The sequence below is a fragment of the Macaca thibetana genome, chromosome 1 (genome assembly GCF_024542745.1).
Source record: "Macaca thibetana thibetana isolate TM-01 chromosome 1, ASM2454274v1, whole genome shotgun sequence".
NCBI classification, from domain to species: domain Eukaryota; kingdom Metazoa; phylum Chordata; class Mammalia; order Primates; family Cercopithecidae; genus Macaca; species Macaca thibetana.
Window position 1 is genome coordinate 160,691,612 of NC_065578.1, and position 20,932 is coordinate 160,712,543.

At 38.6% G+C, this 20,932-nt stretch overlaps 2 protein-coding genes across 16 annotated transcripts in view; both read right to left on the reverse strand.

Annotated features, from left to right (window-relative positions):
* The window catches only part of TMEM183A (transmembrane protein 183A), a 604,310-nt gene that overhangs the window by 577,882 nt on the left and 5,496 nt on the right, over positions 1 to 20,932 (reverse strand). The window lies entirely within an intron of this gene.
* Positions 1 to 20,932, reverse strand: part of PPP1R12B (protein phosphatase 1 regulatory subunit 12B) — a 236,885-nt gene that overhangs the window by 76,395 nt on the left and 139,558 nt on the right. For 11 of the 15 annotated variants that reach the window (XM_050762871.1, XM_050762854.1, XM_050762845.1 and 8 more), the window contains 4 exons: positions 18,584 to 18,787; positions 16,441 to 16,630; positions 16,240 to 16,352; positions 14,362 to 14,403 (listed from right to left, as the gene is read on the reverse strand). In XM_050762871.1, coding sequence (XP_050618828.1) covers positions 14,362 to 14,403; positions 16,240 to 16,352; positions 16,441 to 16,630; positions 18,584 to 18,787 — 549 coding nt within the window. Of the gene's footprint in view, positions 1 to 7,970; positions 8,130 to 9,158; positions 9,306 to 14,361; positions 14,404 to 16,239; positions 16,353 to 16,440; positions 16,631 to 18,583; positions 18,788 to 20,932 lie in introns of those variants that run through there. The other 4 variants (XR_007720109.1, XR_007720110.1, XR_007720111.1 and 1 more) reach the window with 3 other exon arrangements.

Consider the following 20,932-nt stretch of genomic DNA (forward strand, 5'->3'; position numbering starts at 1 on the left):
GTCTAATAGAAATATCCCCTGCCCCAGCCGGGCGCGGAGGCTCACGCCTGTAATCCCAGCACTTTGGCAGGCGGAGGCGGGCGGATCACGAGGTCAGGAGATTGAAACCATCCTGGCAAACACGGTGAAACCCCGTCTCTACTAAAAATACAAAAAAAATTAGCCGGGCGTGGTGGCGGGCACCTGTAGTCCCAGCTTCTCGGGAGGCTGAGGCAGGAGAATGGCGTGAACCTGGGTGGCAACGGAGCTTGCAGTGAGCGGAGATCGCGCCACTGCACTCCAGCCTGGGAGACAGAGCGGAAAAAAAAAAAAAAAAAAAGAAAAAGAAATATCCCCTGCCCCATTAAAATGTGAGTATTATGAGGTCAGGAATTTTGTCTACCTTGTACATTTTTGCATCCCTAATGCATAGTGCCTGACACATAGTGGATCATCAATAAATATATGTTGACTGAATAAACACATGCTGCTATGAGAGCAAAAGACATCCCAAATGGGACTCAATTGTCCTAGAGGGTCTTTGAGAATTTGGTACTCTGGGTTAAATGTGTATTTTGGGAGGACAGAAAGGAGTAGAGGTTGACTCTAAGTTCCTTTAGTGTGCTACAGTTAATCCTACTCTTTAAGGATTGACCCACCTGGGATGTTAGCAGTCCCTAAACATTATACCTCTAGGAACACTATCCATCAGGCTTGCCTGTTAAGAATCACTTTGGAAGACCTTTACAATATAGATTTCCAGGACTTCCACCCGCTAGCACCATGTCACCTCCTTATCCAGAATCTCAAGGGGAGTGGTCTAAAAATCTACATTGTAAACAACCCCAGTGACTGTTATTGACAGGTTTGAGGGAGACTACTATAGAAGCTTTACCCATTAGGTTATTATAATTGAAAATGGCTCAGCTTGCTAGATATCAATATCTATACATGCCCTTAGCTCTAAGTCAAGAACTCCAGAAATGATACATAAACTGCCCGAATAATATTTCATTAGTTGTATTCCAAAGTACTAGAGGTCACCAGTGATCTAAGAGAGGCCTTCTCACACAACATGTCATATATGGAGCTTTTAAAAGTACATATTCTATTAAGGCACATCTGTGTGAACATTTATTCTCAAGAAAGGATCTGATTTTGTTCACTTGGCACAAAATTAATTATGCCATCCCATGCTCAATTCCCACACCTTATATGAGCCTTTACTGTGACATATTAATGTCAGTTTTCATCACTTTTTTCCCTTAAAATTGCTGAAGAATCAGGATTTCAGCTTCTCTTCCCCCAGATCCACCCCTCTTAACTATCATTTCAAGCAAGCACAGGGTTATCACTGTGAAGATTTCTGTCATCCCCTCCACTAATCCCCAAAATGTTTTTCCCGTACATATTCAGCAGACTAAGTGTTGACAAGGCAAAAAGACTAGTAAATTCCATAATCTACTCCTAACTAAGGAATTCAAATGACAACAAGCTTAAATTAAAGTGAATGACAGCAACTAACAATCTTCTGACAGGCACTCTTCCAAGAACCTGTGAGCTTCAAAGGCAAACTTACTTATGGTCAGTCTACAAAAGCTGAATTTCAAGTATTAAGTGATTATATATTCCCAACTGTAATCTTAGCTAACCTCAAAGATTGGTCCTTGAGAAGTAAGAAGGAATAGGATCAGATGAGAAAAACAGATAGGGACACGCTGGGAGAACCATTTCAGACTTTCTCCTCAAAAGGTAATGAACTGAAACATAACAGACTATATTTAAAAAGACACGGAAGCAACTCCCCTTCTTTCCTTCACTTTCTCATTCAGGAAGCTTTACAGCTTGCTTCCTGCTGCATGGCCAAAACTCATTAATGCTGTCCCAAACAACATTTATCCCTCTCAACACATGATGTTCCCCCACAAACTGTTGCTGATAACAAAGAATCAGGGGAATTGGCACAATGCTGAGTTACCAGAGAAGTGCTTGGATGAGAGAAAATTGACATTTGGACATTAGCAAATACTTTCTGTATCAGTAACCTACAGCAGAGGCCAGCAAACTGCAGTGTGGCCTGCAGGCCAAATCCAGTCCACCAGCCTGCTTTTGTAAATAAAGTTTTATTGGAATATAGTCACTCCCATTTAGTTACATATTATCTATGGCTGCTTTCCCATTATAACAGTGGAGTTGAGTCATTGCAACAGATTACGTGGCCAGCAAAGTGGAAAATATTTACTATAACGCCCTTTTCATAAAAAGTTTGCTGACCTAGAGCATTACGTGCCAAAGATGAAGTGAGGCTGCTACCACTGTCCCACCCCCAACACATACTGCTGGAGAATAGGTATAAACATCTGCTTTCTCTATCAGCCTCAGAAAGGCAGAGTGTTGACTCTTCACAACAGCCAGCAAGTAGTAGCTATACCAGACATTTGGAGATATTAGAAATATAGCATTCAGCCACCATAAACAGCCCCATGTTTCACCCATTTGGCATATCACTTTTGAAAGTCCTCCAACTCCTAAAATGCCATAATAAAGTATACAATGTTTTATTTGGTGATGTAATACTCAAACATGTTGTTTGCCTCTTAAAATGCTTCTGTTACCTGAAAAAACTTTTAGAAACATAACAAGAGCTGTAAGCTCCAAGGCCATAATAAGTACTTGTATTATGTATTATGCTACATATTAATTTGCCAACAGATTTTTAAAACTTCCCTGCTTTCCTCTTGGTAGCCAATAATACTGACATAGTTTAAGGTGTAAGAGTTCAGGTTGTAATAAAAGATTTTTAAAAATTTAAAGTATAAAAAAGTCAAGAGTTTTTTAAAAGTACATATTCTATGAAGGCGCATCTGTGTGAACGTTTATGTACCTTAAAGGATCATACTAGGTTACAAAACTATGGTTTCTCTATGAAGAGATTCATGTCACTAAATGGCTGCTATCTGATTCTTGAACTTGCTTTACTGAAGACTGAGACAGTATGGAGAAAAATTAAAACTAGGAGGTTGTGGCCATTCATCTTTACATTTTTACAAGCTTTATACAGGAAGCTTTACAGCTTGGGATAGGTAGTCCAACTATCCTACCTTTGAGATTCTACCAAAATAACACTTTTAAAGGTAATGTCTGTTAGTGCCTTAAGCTCAACGTTCCTGCTGGGGCAAATCTATAAACACTCCATTTGCTGAAAAAGGACTTCAAATCCTTCATCAAGCTTTCTACCTCAATCATGGGGCTAGAACTCTAACATTAACTAAGCCTAAGCCATGGTTAAGGCTCTCCAGCCATGCTATCAACAGGAGAAATGAATACTTCTGTAACTGAGGTAACCCTTAGACTCCAACGGAAAGAGAAACAATTATTCCTGGAGGCTGTCTATGATCAAAGCCATCATAGGACTACTTTGATAAAAGAGTTGAACCCAAGTGCTTTGAAGATAACCTTATAAAATTGTCATCATAGTAATGATGGTGTCCCAGGAATGCTCAAGTTGACAACAATCCTTTTCTAAAGAATGTCATTAGTTGGTTTTGAATATGTTTTTTAAAAAGAAAAACTTTGGAAAAATAACAGCAGGAAATTCACTAGAATGTTAATAATTTCTTCTGAAAAATATGGTTACGGATGGTTATGGACAATTTTTTCTTAGCTTTTATAGCTGAAACAATCCCTTTTCATAACAAATATTTTTAACACCCCCTTACTATCCTGAAATAAAAATCACTGATATAAAACTTACCTAAAATCATTAAAAAATAGTAACATAATATGAAGAAGAAATAAAAGCAAAGCACTTTATAATAAAATATGCATTTTAATGTGTTAATGCTTGGGCCTGTAAACTAGGAGGCATAAAGAATCAGTCAGAGATTTGGATGCATCATATAATTATCATGAAGGCAGAGGTTAAATGCAGATCTACAGAACGTGTAGCATGATGTACTCATAATAAGTGGCATTGCTGTCAGGGATAAATAAAACTAAGAGCAGTTTCTCCTCATTTACATGGTGGTTGAATTTTTAGAACTGTCTTCCTCCCCACCATCAAAAATGAGCTTATACATAAAATCAAGTTTGGTTTTAGACTCAGATAACCGATAGGTTTTCATCTATGACTGTCAAGGGAGACAGTCAAAAGTCAAGCAAGCTTCAGGATATTTGTTTGATATGGGGCATTTTAGGATATCTAGCATCTCTCACGCTTTCCACTTAATACATGTAGAACATCCCCCATCACTGTATTCCCTGAAAGTAGCTCTATGAATTTTTACAACCTCCTCTAGCAATTCTCCTGCTGCTTTTGAGAGCTACTGCTTTATATTTTTCTATACTTCATGAATTTTCTTTAATGAAATTTACTATCTTTTACAATCTTTTTTTTTTTTAAAGCTCCAGCAGAGTTTTAAGCTCATCTGTGTTCCTCTAATAAAAAGACATAAGGTCAAGTCACTAACACAAACTAATATCTTGAAAGCAGTTGGAGGCAGAAGAAGAAATCAAAAAAAGAAAAGGTCAAGAAATTTACTATCCTTAGTAGTCGGATAAACCTTTCACATCTTTGGATGAGATGTATGACAGAAGTCCAAACAGATACCTCAAAGATCAATTTATTCTATCTTAAAAAAGATTTATGATTAAAGCAGAATTCACTGATGTAATGGGACACTAGGTCCAAAAATTACAGGGTCTCAAAGGAATACATGTGAGCTTTGATTACTGAGATTTCCTGGGTAACAGCACGACCTAAAATTAATAGAGTCCATAAAAGGAAGATGCCAAAAGAAACTTTGTTCTTAAGATGGTTTATACAGCTTGGGCTACAGCAAGACACAACCCATATATAGAAAATCACAGCATCTGCAGTATTTTAAGAAACTATAGTTGAAAAGCAAGAGCAAATGTACAGTGAGAGGAAAGATCCTTCGAGGCCAACATGGAGTCAACCTCTAGAGAAGATTCTTCAGTGCACGCTGGATAACAGGCAGCTTCCCACATACAGAATTGGTTGGCTGCCATTTCTCAACCTCTGTCTTTTTCCCTGGGACTGCCCATTGTCATAAATTGCAGAAATCCAGGACAGCTTGCTTTTCTACATGTGGAATGCCTGCCAATTCCCAGAGGCTGGCTACCACAGGACTGTTTATAACAGCCATTGCTTATTAAGTTTACCCTTACTTTTATATCCTTATGAACATTATCATGTTATCAAATTTCTCAGACTTCTCAAAACCCTCTCATTCTGGGGAAGAGCTACCTTTTCCTTTCTTTAAAAAAAAATCTGCCTAAAGATTAAACAGGTTGAGAGGAGAAAAATCTATATTTTATTATCTCTTTAAGTCTGTTAAAAGCAACAGAGGCTTGCTTTAAAAATAGATCTTGGTGGTTATGTAATATACTGCAAAAAAAAAATATTACTTTACTACATAAATAACTATTAGATAGCTCACCTACCGTGTCTTTAAACTTAGTCAAACTGTTGTTCTAACTCCACAGTGCAATCTTGTCTGGGAAATACCTTACCATATTAGGCAATCGGGCCCCAGAGAGAGAGGAAAACAAAACAGACTTAGGATTTTACCTAAAAGGAGAATGGCAAAAATACTGACTAGTGGTGGAGAGAGGACAGAAAGTTGCTGGATACCCTCCAGCAGATAAACAGGCTTCACAAGATTAAGTAACAAGATTAAAAAATTCTGCTCAACAGAAAGGATCCAGCAAATAGCCAGAAGCAACGCTGTGAAACATTGGAGAAAAAGGGTTGCTATTTACTCAAAGAAAGAAGGTGGGAAAAAATAGTAAAGATCTCTGAAACTAGGACTGTTGGAAGGACTGGCAAAGAAGCATAAATGGGATGGGTTATTTAGGCCATAAAAATGAAAGCCTGCTTGCTTGACAGAGAAGCTGCAGGGACTTGACTTGATCAGATGCTCAACAGGTTCCAAACAGCATTTAAAACATTTAGTTCTTGTTCCTTTCCTTTCTACTCATTTCTTTCTCCCTACTTCAGCAATCTCCTTTAAAATTTATTCCTCAAAATTCTTCAGTTATATGTCAGAACACATGTTGGAGTTATAGAGGATTTGGGGCTACTTCTGTGACTCTCCAAATAATCCACTCTTTAAGGATAAATTAATAACTTCAAAATCACATGATCCTAAGGCCAAAAAAAGTATTCCGAAAGCCTTGCTCTCATCCAGATGTAGGAACTTAGGGATCTGGAAAATAATTTAAATGGATCGTAATTATCTCTATTTAAATGTATTAGCTCATTTTCATTTCACGATGCTAAGAGGCAGACTATCATAATCCCTACTTTACAGATGAGGAAACCGAGGCACAGAAAGGTTAAATAACCTATCCAAAATAGTTAAATGTTTAAGCTGGGGTTAAACGCAGGGAGTCTAGCTCCTGGGTCTGCACTCTTAACTATTATGCCATATTACTTGTCATAACAGTATGTGGTATGATATAAGAGATAAAACACATATAAAGATACAAATTTTGAAGGTAGTGCAACAGCTGTGCACTAGGACTACGACTCTGTGATACTAGCAAGGTACTTAACCTCCACACCTCCTGGGCCTCAGCGGTTAACTTCAAAATGACAGTGTTAACTAGGTGGCCTTTAAAGTATTTTTTAGCTTTAAATTTAGTCTATAACTGTCATTCTAGCCACCCCAGAGCTATTAATAAATCAAATTTTAATATACAGTAACATCTCTACGTGTTAGGTGTTTTATTTCTAATAAAAGTTTTTCCAAGAGTCTTTTTTTGTGGGGGGACAGGGTCTCGCTCTGTTGCCCAGGCTGATGTGCAGTGGTGTGATCTTGGCTCACTGCAACCTCCGCCTCCCAGGTTCAAGCGATTCTCATGCCTCAGCCTCCCGAGTAGCTGGGATTACGGGCAGGCGCCATCACACCCAGCTAATTTTTATATTTTTAGTAGAGATGGTGTTTCACTATGTTGGCCAGGCTGGTCTTGAACTCCTGACCTCAATTGGTCCATCTGCCTCAGCCTCCCAAAGTGCTGGGATTACAGGCATGAGTCACCATGGCCGGTCCCAAGAGTATTCTTAACTGCAAGTGACAGTTATTCAAAGATGTAATAGAGCTGAAGAAAATTTGGCAAAGGAGACCAAGAGGTAAGTTAACAGATCATTTGGAGACATGGTAATCAATAGAATCCCTCTGATGTAGTAAGAAGAGTAAGAAGAGTCTTATGACATCCCTGGACTTCAAAGGCCTCTAGACAACGTTGCAGAAAGGAAGCAATTTCTAGTTCAAAAGACGCCAGAAGATGCTCTGGAATGTCCAGCTCTCCTATACCACTGCATAGCCCATTTAGAAATAGACTGAGCAGATTTCATGGGAAATAGCCCTCGAAAAAAGAAGTAAAATAAGAACAATGATAAAACTGCCTATTGTTCCATGTGTTTTGTTTGATTTTGTTTTGGGAAAAGGCGGAAACTACATCCATATTCACAGGGTCAGGTACCAGGATTGCTCAGTTTCCTTTGCTGATTCTTCCACTTCTCCTCACTTTGAATTTCGGAGTGCACCAGGGCTCTTTCAGCCTCTTCTCTGTCTACGTTCATTCTCTTGGTGGTCACATTCAATCTCATGGTTTTAAAATGCAATCTTTAGGTTTACTGATATCCAAGACATAGTTCCAGCCTGGTCCTTAATCCTGAATTCCAGATTCCTACATCTAACTGTCCTCTTGACATTTCCATGTGGAAACATGTCAATCAGATTTATTAGATTTAACAATTCTAAAACCAAAACCAAATGCCTACTGTCCCCCCACCAAATGTATTCTTCCTGTAGTATTCTCCATTTCAGTTAATAAAATTTCATGCTTTTAGTTGCCTTAGCTAAAAAGTCTTAGTGTCAACCTTGACAACCTTCTGTTTTCTCACCTGATATCCAAGAAAATAGCAAATCTCATTGGTTCTAACTTCAAAATACATTCTGAATATGACAACTTCTCAGCATCTTTACTGCCTGCTATTCTCCTGGTACAAACCACCATCTGTTTTCCCCTGGATTGTTGCATTATAATGGCCTCCTAACTGATGTCCCTGCTTCCGCTAATGTCTTCTCAGAGTACATTCTCCAAAATAGCAGGCAGTGATCCTTTAAAATATAAGTATAATCATGTCACTCTTCTGCTCAAAACTACAAAAGCCAAAGTTCTTATAATAACTTATCAGTCTATGCCATTTGGCCTTCTTGCACATTCCACTTTAGCCACACTGATTTTTTTTCTTTTTTTTAACCTGTCTTCAGGCATGCCAGACACCTGTCTTAGGGTCTTTGCAGTTGTTGTTCCCTCTGTCCATAACACTCTACCCCCACATGTCTACATAGTTTCCCACCTTGCTTCCTTGAAGTCTAGGCTTAAATCATATTTTCTTGGTAAGGCCTATCCTGACCACCCTACTTATAATGTCATCCTCCTTTCATGTTGGCACTTCTGATTCCTCCTTAGTCTACTCTATATGGTTTTTCCATAGTACATATCACCTTTTAACATAATATTTAATTTACATATTTATTTTATAGTCTGTCTCCCCAACTAGAATGTAAATTCCATAAAAGCAGGGCTGTTTGTTCATTGTTGCATCCCCAGAATCTAGAAAAGTGCTTGATCATAATAGGCAGTTAAAAGCACTTGTTGAATTAAGATGCTTATGAAAGTAAAGGCAGGACAAAATGGAAAATGCATTTAGTGGCTTTTGGTATATTTCTAGGGCATCTGTTTTCTGTTAAAGGTCAAAACTCAGCTCTCCTAGCAAATTCCAATTGTGTTCTTTTATTTAGTTTGAAAACCTTGTATTTGATTGCTTACCTCTTTTAGAAGACTTTTACCAAGAGATCTCTCCACTAGCATACCCCCAGTTATCTGAGGCAGGTACCTTGATATCTATGATTCAGTAACTCTTTAGTACTATCTCCTTTACCAATGAGTTTTGAGGGATGATTAGTAATCCAGACCTACTGGTTGCATTCTGGATGGGGACAGCTACATTGCTAACTTTTAGGGTAAGGTTTCAGTGATTTTGTTCAGATTGAGTGCCACCTGTTTCATCTAAAAGCAACAGAGATTCTAGGGGAAAAGAAAAGTATGAAAAGTCTTACTTCCTGACATACATAACTACCCACCTATGTCAAGGACAGCAGAAGAATGCTGATGCTCTACCCACTGAATCTTGATACTCTGAGTAGGCTTTTAAGTTGTCCTTCAAGAAGACGTTCCTTCACTCAAGGAGGTGAGATGCTACTAGCAAGTCAATTCGAACATGTAACCTGCTGAGTAAAAAAACCAAATGGATGAATAGGGAATAAAAAAGGATACAAGTCCTAATTTCAGGTTTGCCTCACTATAGTAAAACAAAGAGGTTCCCTGAAAAAAGGTATAGGTTGCTCACCTAGCAGAGATATCATGCCCAAATAATTCTTAATTTCTCTGGGCCTCAGTTTTCTTAACTATAAAATGAGGTTCCTAACCCAAGATATCTCTAGATTCTCTTCCAATCCTATGATACCAAAAGCTGGGAGGCAAGTACCTTTACTACATTGAACTGGGTCTTTCAACAATTCCTTTAAAACAAAAGCAATTTGTCTTTTGCTCAGCTTCTTTAGGGCACCATTCTGCCTGTGCACCAACATCTTTTCTGTTGACCACTTGTGCCCTCTAGTGATAAATTCAATTATACAACAGGATTGGCTTGGAAAACAGCTCCAGAGTAAACAGGGAAAACAGTAAGAAAGCAATAGATAAAATTCAATGTAAAGAAAATGGAATCCAGGCCAAAGATGCAGGTTAAAAAAGATGGAAATAATCCAATGGTCATTACCTTCTGTGGTGTACCTATGCTTGTTCCCTCCAGGGCAAACATTCTATGTGATTACTACTATAGTAAAGAAAACAGCAAACACACTGCTGAATATAAAAGCGTTTTCAGATATAATTAGAATAACCCTATTCCTCAAATTAAGATGCAGATTATTTTTTATTTAGAAAGACAAAGGATCTATTAAGATTCTCAGAGACTGTCATATACCTAATGTGGATAAACAAAACAGAATTGTTTTTAAACACATCTGTCAAGCAGGTGCTAAGATGCCAATTTTAAATATTCATGTTAGTTTCACTGGTGCATGGATTTACCAATGGGGATGGGTTCGGACTAAAATTATGTACTATGTTGGGCTTAAGTAGGGTCCCCAGCCTTCTAAGCATGTTCCTTGCTGTCCCCAGCATAGCAATGCATGACTAGTCTATCACATACTCTCTTCTGAAAAATTTTAAATTGATGCATTATAATAGTACGTATTTATGTGGTACAAAGTGATATTTCAATACATATATGCAATATGTAATGATCAAATCAAGGTAATCAGCATATCTATCACCAAAAATAATTTGTGTTGGAAACATTCAAAATCCTCTCTTCTAAATATTTGAAAATATACAATAAATTATCATTAAGTATATTCACCCTTTAGTGCTACAGAACACTAGAACTTATTCCCCTACCTGTAATTTTATATCTGTTAACCAACCTCTGACTGTCCCCCTTTTCCATACTCCAGTAACCATAATCCTACTCTCTACTTCCATGAGCTCAACTTTTTAAGATCCTACATATGAGTGAGAACATGAGGTACTTATTTTTCTGTGACTGACTTATTTCACCTAACACAATGGCTTCCAGGATCATTCATGTTGCTGTGAATGACATAATTTCAGTTTTCTTTATGGCTAAATAGTATTCCACTATGTACATATACCACATTTAATTTATCTATTCATTTATTAATGGACATTTAGGTTGATTCCATGTCCTGGCTATTGTGAATAGTTCTGCAATAAACATAAGGGTGCAGATATCTCTTTGAAAGACACAGAGAGAGTGAGACTGAGAGAGAGAAAGAGCGGGAGAGAGACAGAGCATGAGAGAGAGCAAGAGCACCAAATCCTAACCACTAGACCACCAGGAGCATCATCTCTTTGATATACTGTTTTTCTTTCCTCTAGATAAATACCCAGTAGTGGGACTGCTGAATCATATGGTAGTTCAATTTTTAGTTTTTGAGGAACCTCCATACTGTTTTCCATAATGGCTACAATAATTTATATTCCCACCAATAGTGTATTAAGAGTTTCTTTTTCTCTTCATCCTCACTAGGTTTTGTTATTTTTTGTCTTTTTGATAACAGCCATTCTAAGAGATCAGATGATCTATTTCATTGTGGTTTTGATTTGCATTTCCCTGACCAAATATTCTATTGACAGCAAACATTATGGCCATTCCTGACCATATATCTTACCTGTACATAAATGTTGGTTACATTTTTCTTGTTATATAAAAAAGGAAACGAACTTCAATGACCTCAATAGAGATTCAGTTTAAACAACAGAAAGGTCTCCTAAACCATGCTGTTGTCACTGCTATATAAGTGAAGTATTAAACAATCTTCTTTTGAAATCTTTAAGAAGAGGGGGGAAAAAACCATAGGTATTTTGAATCATTTAGGTCTAACTCTGACTGGAGGCATAAGATAAAGATAATAACCATTAAAGCTTCCTTTCTAGCATTAAAATTAAATATTATTGGCTGGGCATTGTGGCTCATGCCTATAATCCCAACATTTTGGGAGGCCAAGGCAGGAGGATTGTTTGAGCCCAGGAATTCGAGACCAGCCTGGGCAACATGGTGAAACCCCGTCTCTAGAAAAACTCCAAACATTAGCTGGGCGTGGTGGCTTGCACCTGTAGTCCCAGCTACTTGGGACGCTGAGGTAGTAGGATCACTTGAGCCTGGGAGGTTGAGGCCACAGTAAGCCATGACTGCACCACTGCATTCCAGCCTGGGTGAAAGAGCAAGACCCTGTCTCAAAAAAAAAAATTAAACATTATTGCTGGTTGATTTCTATCTTTTCCATTCAATTCTCTGTCCTGAGAGGCAACTACTCTTCTGATTTCTATCACCATAAATTAGTATTGCTTATTCTTGAGCATTAATGATGAAATGTTTTAAGGTGATGGAAAAGTTCTGTATCTTGATTTGGGTAGTGGTTATGCTGGTACATAGAAGTGTCAAAACCCAGGAAACACTATATTTAAAATCTGTGCATTAATTGTAAATTATATTTCAGTTAAAAAAAAAGATATTAGAGTCTTGGGAAGAGATAACTTTAAAAATAATAGATACTATCACTCTTAAGGAGTGGGCTAGGGAAGAGAAGGAAGTCGGCATGACCTCAATAGCAGATATAGTTTTATTGAACCAAAAACCAAAAAAGGAAAGAGCTGCCCTGGCTTCTCAACTGTATCCATGCTGATTAGTTAACAGCACCATTTCAATAGAATGCCCCCCACTCTGACTGGCTCATTTGCTGTTGCAGAGCTGAGTAAACTGTACTGCCTGATGGATGAAAATGGATTTAGGGTAGAGAGGTGGTCATAAGATACTACTGATTGTCTTGAGGTAGAAATGTAGGAATTTACACTGGGTCATGATGAGGCATGTGGCTCTGTAGGCCCATATAGATAACGGCATCATGCCTGCTAGCATTAGGAGAGAGTGCTCAAGGGAGAAAAACAGTTAAGAATTTAACTGAAATAAATGAAACAAGCAAATATAAAACTTTGACAAAAAGGATGCCTCACCCTATGCTGATTCATTATCAGCCTTTCTTTCTGCACTATTGGCGAGGCTGGAGATTGGAACTTGGAATATATTTCTTATAGCAATCCCTAGCTTACCTGCATAAATTCAAATGTACCAGTCCAGAGATACTGGGCTGTTTATTCTTTTTGATTCACATTGTTGTTTTCTTGACACATGGTAAACACTAGTAAATGCCTTATGCAATTGGATGTGTGGAGTATTTTTAGTCTGACAAATGCCTTTCACATCAAACTGCAACAGTCTCTGCTTTTGTTCATACTTTCAAGTCAACAGTCCTAAAGTAAAATTCTCTAGGAAGTACTGCTTCCTAGAGATCAAGATTAAGATCAAGATCATCTTAATTTTCCTTACTTGGTACCCTGTAGGCTAGGATTTTCCACTGCCAAGAAGATTAGAAAAGTAGAGAAAAGAATTTTCACTGGCAAAAGACATTCTTAGACAACAAAAACTTCCCTTTTGCAATTCCCTGGATTTAAATGGCCTATGTAATTCTGTATGGATAATGTTCCATTTCAGTACTCTATAATCTATAACTCAGATCTTCTGAGTTATATTTCCTGAGTTACATATTCTTTAGAGTTACAATTCCCCAAAGGAACTTTCCTGTATTCACTCTTCCTACCTCCAAAAGCCTTTCCAAGCCCCTTGAAGAAACTAAGAATTGCTGTAATTTATACACATACACACATGCACACACTCTTGCTCCAAGGAACCTCTATATACTATTTCCACACCACACAGCTTGCCTTTATGAAGTAGCCCCAGCTTCAACCAAGGACAGGCAATTCTCACCTATGTCACCATTAGTCATTAAAGACACTACTTTCTGGAAGGCTACTATTGTCTGTTTTGGATCTAGACAAAAATATAGGCAGTTAAATGACAGTATATTATTTATATCTTCTCTGCTAATGATGAGTTAGATGTTAATTTTCAGTATAGGTTATTAAATATACTCTGAGAACATACTTCCCATAAGTTGCAGGATACAAAAAGGTCATCTTTTTACTTAATTTTAATAGAAAAGCATGTGTATTTCAAATAATTTAGTCAAAACCAATTTCCTTCCTTCTTGGAAAACAGTACTGAAAAGAAAACCACCACCAATCATGTCTGAGTGGCTTACAGGAGCCTGGAGTATCTTCGGAAAAGCTGAACTTAGGCCTTTCACTGCAGGGAAGAGTTGGATGTCAGGCCTTAAAAGGTCAGAGTTATATAAGATGCCAGATGTTTAATCTTATCTCAAAGTCAAATATAAATGACTTGGGGACTGTCTGATGTTTTACATTCTCCACATTTATGTCCCTCTCTATTAGTGTGGATCCAAAAAGGAACTGGTATCACTTTTCATTCAAAGATTTCAAAGTATTTCATATAATCCAATAACATACTCAGAAGAGAGAAAATGATGGATCCTCTAACAGGGTGAAAGATTGGCAGCAGGCAAAGAAAAATGTAGGAAACTGGTTCAAGAGCACAGGCGTTGTTACACCACATGAGAAAACAGTACCACAAACTAACACCTGCCCCATCTCTTAGAGGAATGTCTATCTCCAAACTCCCTCTCAACTAAAATCTGCATAAGTCTTGCCCTTTCTTCTACTAAAATTATATACAAGAGCAAGACTATGCTCTCAAGAGACAAGCCTCACTGGTTTGTCACTTACCCATGTTTCTTTGACCTCTTCAGAGCCATCAGTTTCATCCTCCTAAAAAAGAAAAAGGAAGAAAATCAAGAGGCTCATCGTCAGAGGCATCCTTGAAAGCAACAAGGTCAGATCCCATCAATTATGCATCTTGGCATTTCAAACATGGGCAATGAGAATTGACTTCCAAGTGATGCTCTGTTACTGCTACTTTTCACAGCCATCACAGGCAGGCAATTTAGAAATGTCACCTGTAGTCTAAAAAGTCAAATAGACCACAATTGGAAAAGGGATTTTTTTTTTTTTTGAGACGGAGTCTCACTCTATAGCCCAGGCTGGAGTGCGGTGGCCCGATCTTGGCTCACTGCAAGCTCTGCCTCCTGGGTTCACGCCATTCTCCTGCCTCAGCCTCCTAAGTAGCTGGGACTACAGGCACCTGCCACCACACCTGGCTAATTTTTTGTATTTTTAGTAGAGACAGGGTTTCACCGTATTAGCCAGGATAGTCTCAATCTCCTGACCCGGTGATCCGCCCGCCTCAGCCTCCCAAAGTGCTGGGATTACAGGCGTGAGCCACCGTGCCCGACCGGAAAAGGGATATCTTTAAGACAGATGACAGACAGACAGACTTAATTTCATCTTTGTCAATACTTATCAATTTGGCCCTATAACAATAAAATACTTTTATCTAAAAATAATTTATAGGCCGGGCGCGGTGGCTCAAGCCTGTAATCCCAGCACTTTGGGAGGCTGAGACGGGCGGATCACGAGGTCAGGAGATCGAGACCATCCTGGCTAACCCGGTGAAACCCCATCTCTATTAAAAAATACAAAAAAAGGCCGGGCGCGGTGGCTCAAGCCTGTAATCCCAGCACTTTGGGAGGCCAAGACGGGCGGATCACGAGGTCAGGAGATCAAGACCATCCTGGCTAACACGGTGAAACCCTGTCTCTACTAAAAAATACAAAAAACTAGCTGGGTGAGGTGGCGGGCGCCTGTAGTCCCAGCTACTCAGGAGGCTGAGGCAGGAGAATGGCATGAACCTGGGAGGCGGAACTTGCAGTGAGCTGAGATCCGGCCACAGCACTCCAGCCTGGGTGACAGAGCGAGACTCCGTCTCAAAAAAAATAAATAAATAATTTATAATAGATGACTATTACTGTCTCATTTCTTGTCTCACTGAATAAAGTTTGTCCAATTTTCAAATGAGTCATTGGTAGGCAGGTCCTCTTGTCCAAGTTATTGGCCACTTGTTCTTTAAAATGCCAATAACAAGGTTGAATGAGAAGGGTACCAAACAAGATATGGAAGAGGATGAATGGAACTACTGAATGTGTATTTGTAGTTAGTAAACATTGGTATATCTGTCTTTATTTGAAAGCCAAAGTTCATCTATTTTATGTTATTTGTTCTGTTTTTTCTCCAAAAGAGTAAAACTAAGTGACCTTGTATTACTTAGAGGTTTTAAGTTCCTTGAACTTCTTGTAGTACTCCTACAATATTTAGTTAGAATCTCTGCTCATATGTGGCATTAAGATATTGTTGACTCACTACATGACATTCAGGGAATATTAGGAAGGACTACTAAAACTTGACAAGCTTATTCACTTGTTATACTTGTTTATATGGCTGTTGTATATTTCCAGTTTTTTAATTCTTTGCCAATTATTTACTGAGTGCCTGCCATGTGCTTAGCACTGTACTAGATACTGGCAATCTAGCAGGAACATACCAAATGAGTCCCACACTAGTTAGGTCTTTCTTCTTTTTTCCTCAGTAATACTTCCTGAGAATCTGCAAGATTCACGGCACCATGCAGGACTCTTTCTTTTAAACTCAACTGAAAGGATGGTGGCCAAGAGTAATACGCTATGCCTCAGCACACACCAATCCACTTACATCCTTTGTCCAGAAATTGATGCCTGTACCTCTTCGTCGTTCCTTGGGCCGCCTCCTCTCTCGGACGGACAGCCTCCTAGAATACTGCTCATCCAAATCTGCTTCTTGATTCTCTGGCCAGAGATAAAATAAAGTATGAACTTTAAGAATCTGGGGGATGTGCACTGTGGAGGGGCCTGTGTCTTTTGAAGCTCTACATACCATTTTTGTCCATTTCCTTTGCAGTTGTAGTATCTGTGGTAGTCTTTGAACTCTCAGAATCAGGGACTGAAAATCTATTTGTCCGTAGCAGATGGGAACTGGTGTAGAGTGAGGGTCTTGATGTAGAAGGAGATGCTGGCGTGGTGGGTTTGTCTGGCTGAGTTGGGCACCTCAGGCGATGACAGATAGGCTGGAAATAATCCACAACATGAGATACTAGAAGTCAAGTCCATCTAAAGGATAAGGACAGCAGGATTATACAAAATGCTTTTTTTCCTATATTAAGAGGCTTATGAGTAGATGATGATCAATATTGAGTACCTGGGAATAGGTCCTCAATAAGTGAACTAAGCTAAAGTCAGTTAATTAGACAGAAAAAAAACAGCTGCTAGACTCCTACTCTGAGAATCCCATCATGTTGAGAGCAGTTCAAGCGAATTACTCATCAATTGACCAAAGGGTACTACACAGCATTAACTGTGTAAAAAAAATTCCTTTGATCTTGTAATGAAAACAAGAATGATGGCCTTTTTAAGATGGAGTGCTGAAAGGCAAGGTTTATGTAGGGAAACAAAAAGATCAGGAGCATTAAGCAGCAGAATGTAGGGATTATCTGAGAACAGAGAACAAATGTATCCTACCGAGTTCTGAATACTCTACTAGCTTGCCATAACCAGGCTTATTGAAACTTTCTAAAGTTCCCATTTTCCTTTTTGTAGTTTTGTTTTGTTGTTTTCTTTTTCTTTTCTTTTTTTGAGATGGAATCTTGCTCTGTTGCCCAGGCTGGAGTGCAGTGGTGCGATCTTGGTTCATTGCAACCTCCGCCTCCCGGGCTCAAGCAATTCTGTTTTGTTGTCTTTTTTTTTTCCAACCTGAGAGTTAGGACAGATAGAGCCTAACAATAAGCCTTAACGTGGTTTATGGAAGACTCAGAGATAGATAAATCCTTACTACACATTAAATTTATGACATAGAGATTGTACACATTTTTGTGATTTATAAAGACACATACAATAAAATGTAGTACATTTGGAGTCAGACAGATCTTTGTTCAAATTCTAGCTTCAGCACTTACTAGCTGTGTGACCTTGAATAAGTTACTTAGCTTCTCTGAGCCATAACATCCTCATCTATAAAACAGAGATAACACCTTCTTCAGAGAGGATTATGAGGATTAAATAAGAAAATGTGCATTAGGTGCTTAGAAGAATAGCTGGTAATAGGTACTCAATAAATAGTAGCTTATAAAACAAACAAAATACAAAATAGAACTTCAGTTTATGGAATCTAGCCATTCAGAGTCAAAGCAAGAAGGAGATTACTTTCCTCTATAACCACAGTGACCATAATATTTATCTGTCCAAACTGGGACACTTTTGAGAGTGCAAAGGAGTGGTAATGATAATTACACAAAGACAACAGTTGTAATTGGAACCATCTTAGATAAACCACGAGTTATGTTCACCCTAAATATAAACTTATACCTTTGACTACCAACTCCACTAGAGAAATGAAACATAAATCAAAATGTCCTTCCCAACGGTGACACTCATGAGTGCTTTGTAAGCCCTTAGGTTATAAGAGTTTGAAAAACAATACACTAGCAGTTAAGAGAGCAAGCTGTGGAGTCAGGCTGCCTATGTTCAAACTCTGGCTTAACCACTTCTTGGCTATGTGAAATGTTGGGCAAATTCCTCAACCTCTGTGATTCAATATCCTCATATATAAAATAGAAATAGTAATATTTACCTCAGAGGGTTGTTATGAGGATTAAATGCATTAATACATAAGAAGTATACTTAAAATAGTGCCGGCATAAAGTAAGCATGTATTGAGTAAAGTAAACACTCAATACATGCTTATATTTTTATTTGCATTTTGTCATACTATGATCTCTCTTTTTAGAATAGAAGGACATTTATTCAAAAGCATCAGTGAACTCTCAGAAGAAAAAAAAATGGTCATTTAAGGACCAACATCCTCTAAATTTTTGTCACACAGGTTTCCCAACTAAAGACAGCCATACAGAGTAAGTTGTCCATTGCAAGGTAGAACATAGCCTTTGAACTATCAGTGAAGAAGACACTCCCCAAACTAATTACCCTGCTTTTAGCACAGTACATGCCAGCAAAAATGAGCTCACCTCTTCATCCAGACTCCTGCCCCAGGGCTGCTGGCCCTCCCCAGCTTCTGTTGCTGGAACTGCTGAGGGCTCATGCTTCTCAGGGCTCCCCTCAAGCCCTTCAGTGTCTGTGGGCTTCTCACAAGGCTGCTCCTGAGCTTGCCTCTCTGCCCTCGACCGGCTGAAAGTCCTTTCTGCTTCCTGAAGATCCGTTAGGGTGACACCCTGGGAAAATATCATAAGATCAGGGCTGATTCACACTAACCATGGAATAACTCTTGATTGAGCAGCAGTATTCCCAAAAAGATCTACTAGTTATCAAATACCAAAATGAAGCCCCCCAAAATGCATAATGAGGTCACTTCAAGCAATATATGCTTAAAATAAGCATCTCACTGTACAAAGAACCCAGGCCTGAGTCTAGGTATATTTTGAATGTAATACTTTAGTTTTTCTAGTTTGATCTCCAGAAAATAGGTCAACATTGATGTCTGCCTGTTATAGATGTACTTTTTCCATACCAAATAGTTCTCCTTATCTTTATTTGAAAGGTCCCTACCCTCCCAAGATCAAATGGTTACGAACAGAGATTCTCTAAACAGCAGATACTGGGAAAAAAATTTCACTTAAAAAAAGAAAAACCTAGCTCAACAAGATGAAAATTCAGAGCTAGGCTAGAATAACAACAACACAACCTCTTAAAACTCCTAGACTAGCTTTTCTCTAACATCAATTCCCAAGTCACTCTAGGAATCATATATGGATATTCCAACAATTAACGTTCGCCCTGCAGGGTCATAGGGGCAGCAAGACAGAAGAAAGGCAAATGATGACAAAACTACAGGAGAAGGGAGAAAAGGAGTTTAGAAAGAGCATGAGTTGATTCCAACTCAAGTAGTTATGTGCGTGAGTCCTCAGAAGAAGGAAGTTCCAAAGCTGGAAGGTAGTTGATCAGGTACTGTATCCACAACTTGCTTCCCCTCCCCACACCTGGCTTTTTTACTATTAATTCATTTACTTACTCATTCTGTTAATAAAGAATTAGGTGTCTTTAGGCACTAGAACTACAAAGACAAATCAAATGATTACTGTCAAGAACCTTTTAGTCTAGCAGAAAAGACATAAGAAAACAGACCAGTATAATGAGAGAATGTAAGTATTAAAACAGAAACACAGGAATATATAAGAGGAATACCTAACACTGGGTTCTAAAGAGTAAAAAGAACTTGGGTAGGGGGAGGGAGAAAAGGCATTATAGGTAGAGGCATCCTGTACAAAGATACAGAAACGAGAGAGGCCATGGATGATTTAGAAATATGTAGGTAACTTAGCAAAGATGAAGCACACAACAAAAAAAGGAAAGTGGGAGGAGAGAGGGAGAATGAGGATAGGTGATTTGAGGAAAGCAGGCAGAGGCTAGGTCATAACAGATTTTGTAAGCTATGCTAAGAAGCTTAGATTTTACTTTCTTTGGGAGTCAGTGGTCCCTTTGAGAATCTCATGAAGACTACTGAGAATCTAATAAAATCTCCTCAAAAATTATGTACACATTTCAAGGAGTTCAAAGATCTATTCAAGTTTTGACATGGACCTTCACTCCCTCTCTACTGAATCTTTCCCTCTAAGACAGTTCTATGTTCCTGTCTCTCCCACCTTCAATTCTATGCCCCTCTCCAGCAACTTCCCCATCTCTTCCCATTCCTTCATAAACAAACTTGAAATCAATCCAGAGCAATTTATCTTCCCATATCATTTATTTCTCACTCATTTATTTACTCAATAAATATATAGTGATTTATTTACTGTATGATGGTGGAAAAGATGAGCAAAAATATAGTCAGTCTTCTTTTTCACACCCATTAGGATGGTTACTAGCAAAAATACCAGGCTGGGAGTGGTGGCTCACACCTGTAATCCCAGCACTTTGAAAGGCCAAGGTGGGTAGATCACTTGAGGTCAGGAGTTCAAGACAAGCCTGGCTAACATGGTGAAACACCGTCTCTACTAAAAATACAAAAATTAGCCAGGTGTGGTGATGGGCGCCTGTAATCCCAGCTACTTGGGAGGCTGACACAGGTGAATTGCTTGAACCCTGGAGGCAGAGGTTGCAGTGAGCCAAGATCACACCATTGCACCCTGGCCTGCATGACAACAGCGAAACTCCATCTCATAAAAACAAACAAACAAAAAAAAACAAATATTGGTGAGGATGTGGAGAAATTAGAACCCTTGTGCACTGCTGATGGGAACATAAAATGGTACAGCCGCTAAGGAAAACAGTATGGGAGTTCCTCAGAAAATTAAAAATTGAATTACTGTATGATCCAGCAAATTCCATTTCTTGGTATATACCCAAAAGAATTGAAAGCA